This window comes from Penaeus monodon, chromosome 24 (genome assembly GCF_015228065.2).
Source record: "Penaeus monodon isolate SGIC_2016 chromosome 24, NSTDA_Pmon_1, whole genome shotgun sequence".
Lineage (NCBI taxonomy): Eukaryota > Metazoa > Arthropoda > Malacostraca > Decapoda > Penaeidae > Penaeus > Penaeus monodon.
In genome coordinates this window covers 34437259-34437692 of record NC_051409.1, presented here as the reverse complement: position 1 = coordinate 34437692, position 434 = coordinate 34437259, and the positions used below count along the sequence as shown (strand labels likewise).

General features: G+C 39.4%; 1 protein-coding gene across 1 annotated transcript in view; it reads right to left on the bottom strand.

Annotated features, from left to right (window-relative positions):
• LOC119588736 (probable protein phosphatase CG10417) overlaps positions 1 to 400 on the bottom strand; it is a gene marked incomplete at its 5' end in the record, with an annotated part of 18929 nt that extends 18529 nt beyond the window's left edge. Inside the window, 1 exon segment of the mRNA XM_037937376.1 lies at positions 279 to 400. Within this exon segment, the coding sequence (XP_037793304.1) occupies positions 279 to 400 (122 nt within the window).
• Positions 401 to 434: the final 34 nt, after the last annotated feature.

The following is a 434-nucleotide window of genomic DNA, read 5'->3' as shown; positions in this document are numbered from 1 at the left end:
TACAGTACAGCCTGTGAAAATACCCCACTACTAACTAAAAATTTACTTTCATCTTTTTCAATTTTGGTGGGCACCAATCCTGAGGGAAAAAATATAGTTCAAAAGATCATATCTATTCTCTGCAACACACGAAAAGAACCATTTACTGTCTCAAGTAGTTACTTTTGAATTGGTCTTTGTCCAAACTCTACAGGACAATTTGCCAGTTCTTTTATGATTATCCCCTTAAGATTACAGGGTACATAACAAACGATTAACAAAGACTGCAGGACACACACCTTCTCTTTTTTACATCTGGCAATTTGAGGGTTCTCTGTGTACTGTGCCATGACCTCATCCAGAGGCATGGTGGCTTCCCGATACAGGTTGTCCACCTCCTCGGTCTCAGAATCTGAGTTTTCTGGGGGCAAATAATGATGATAACATCGATGATA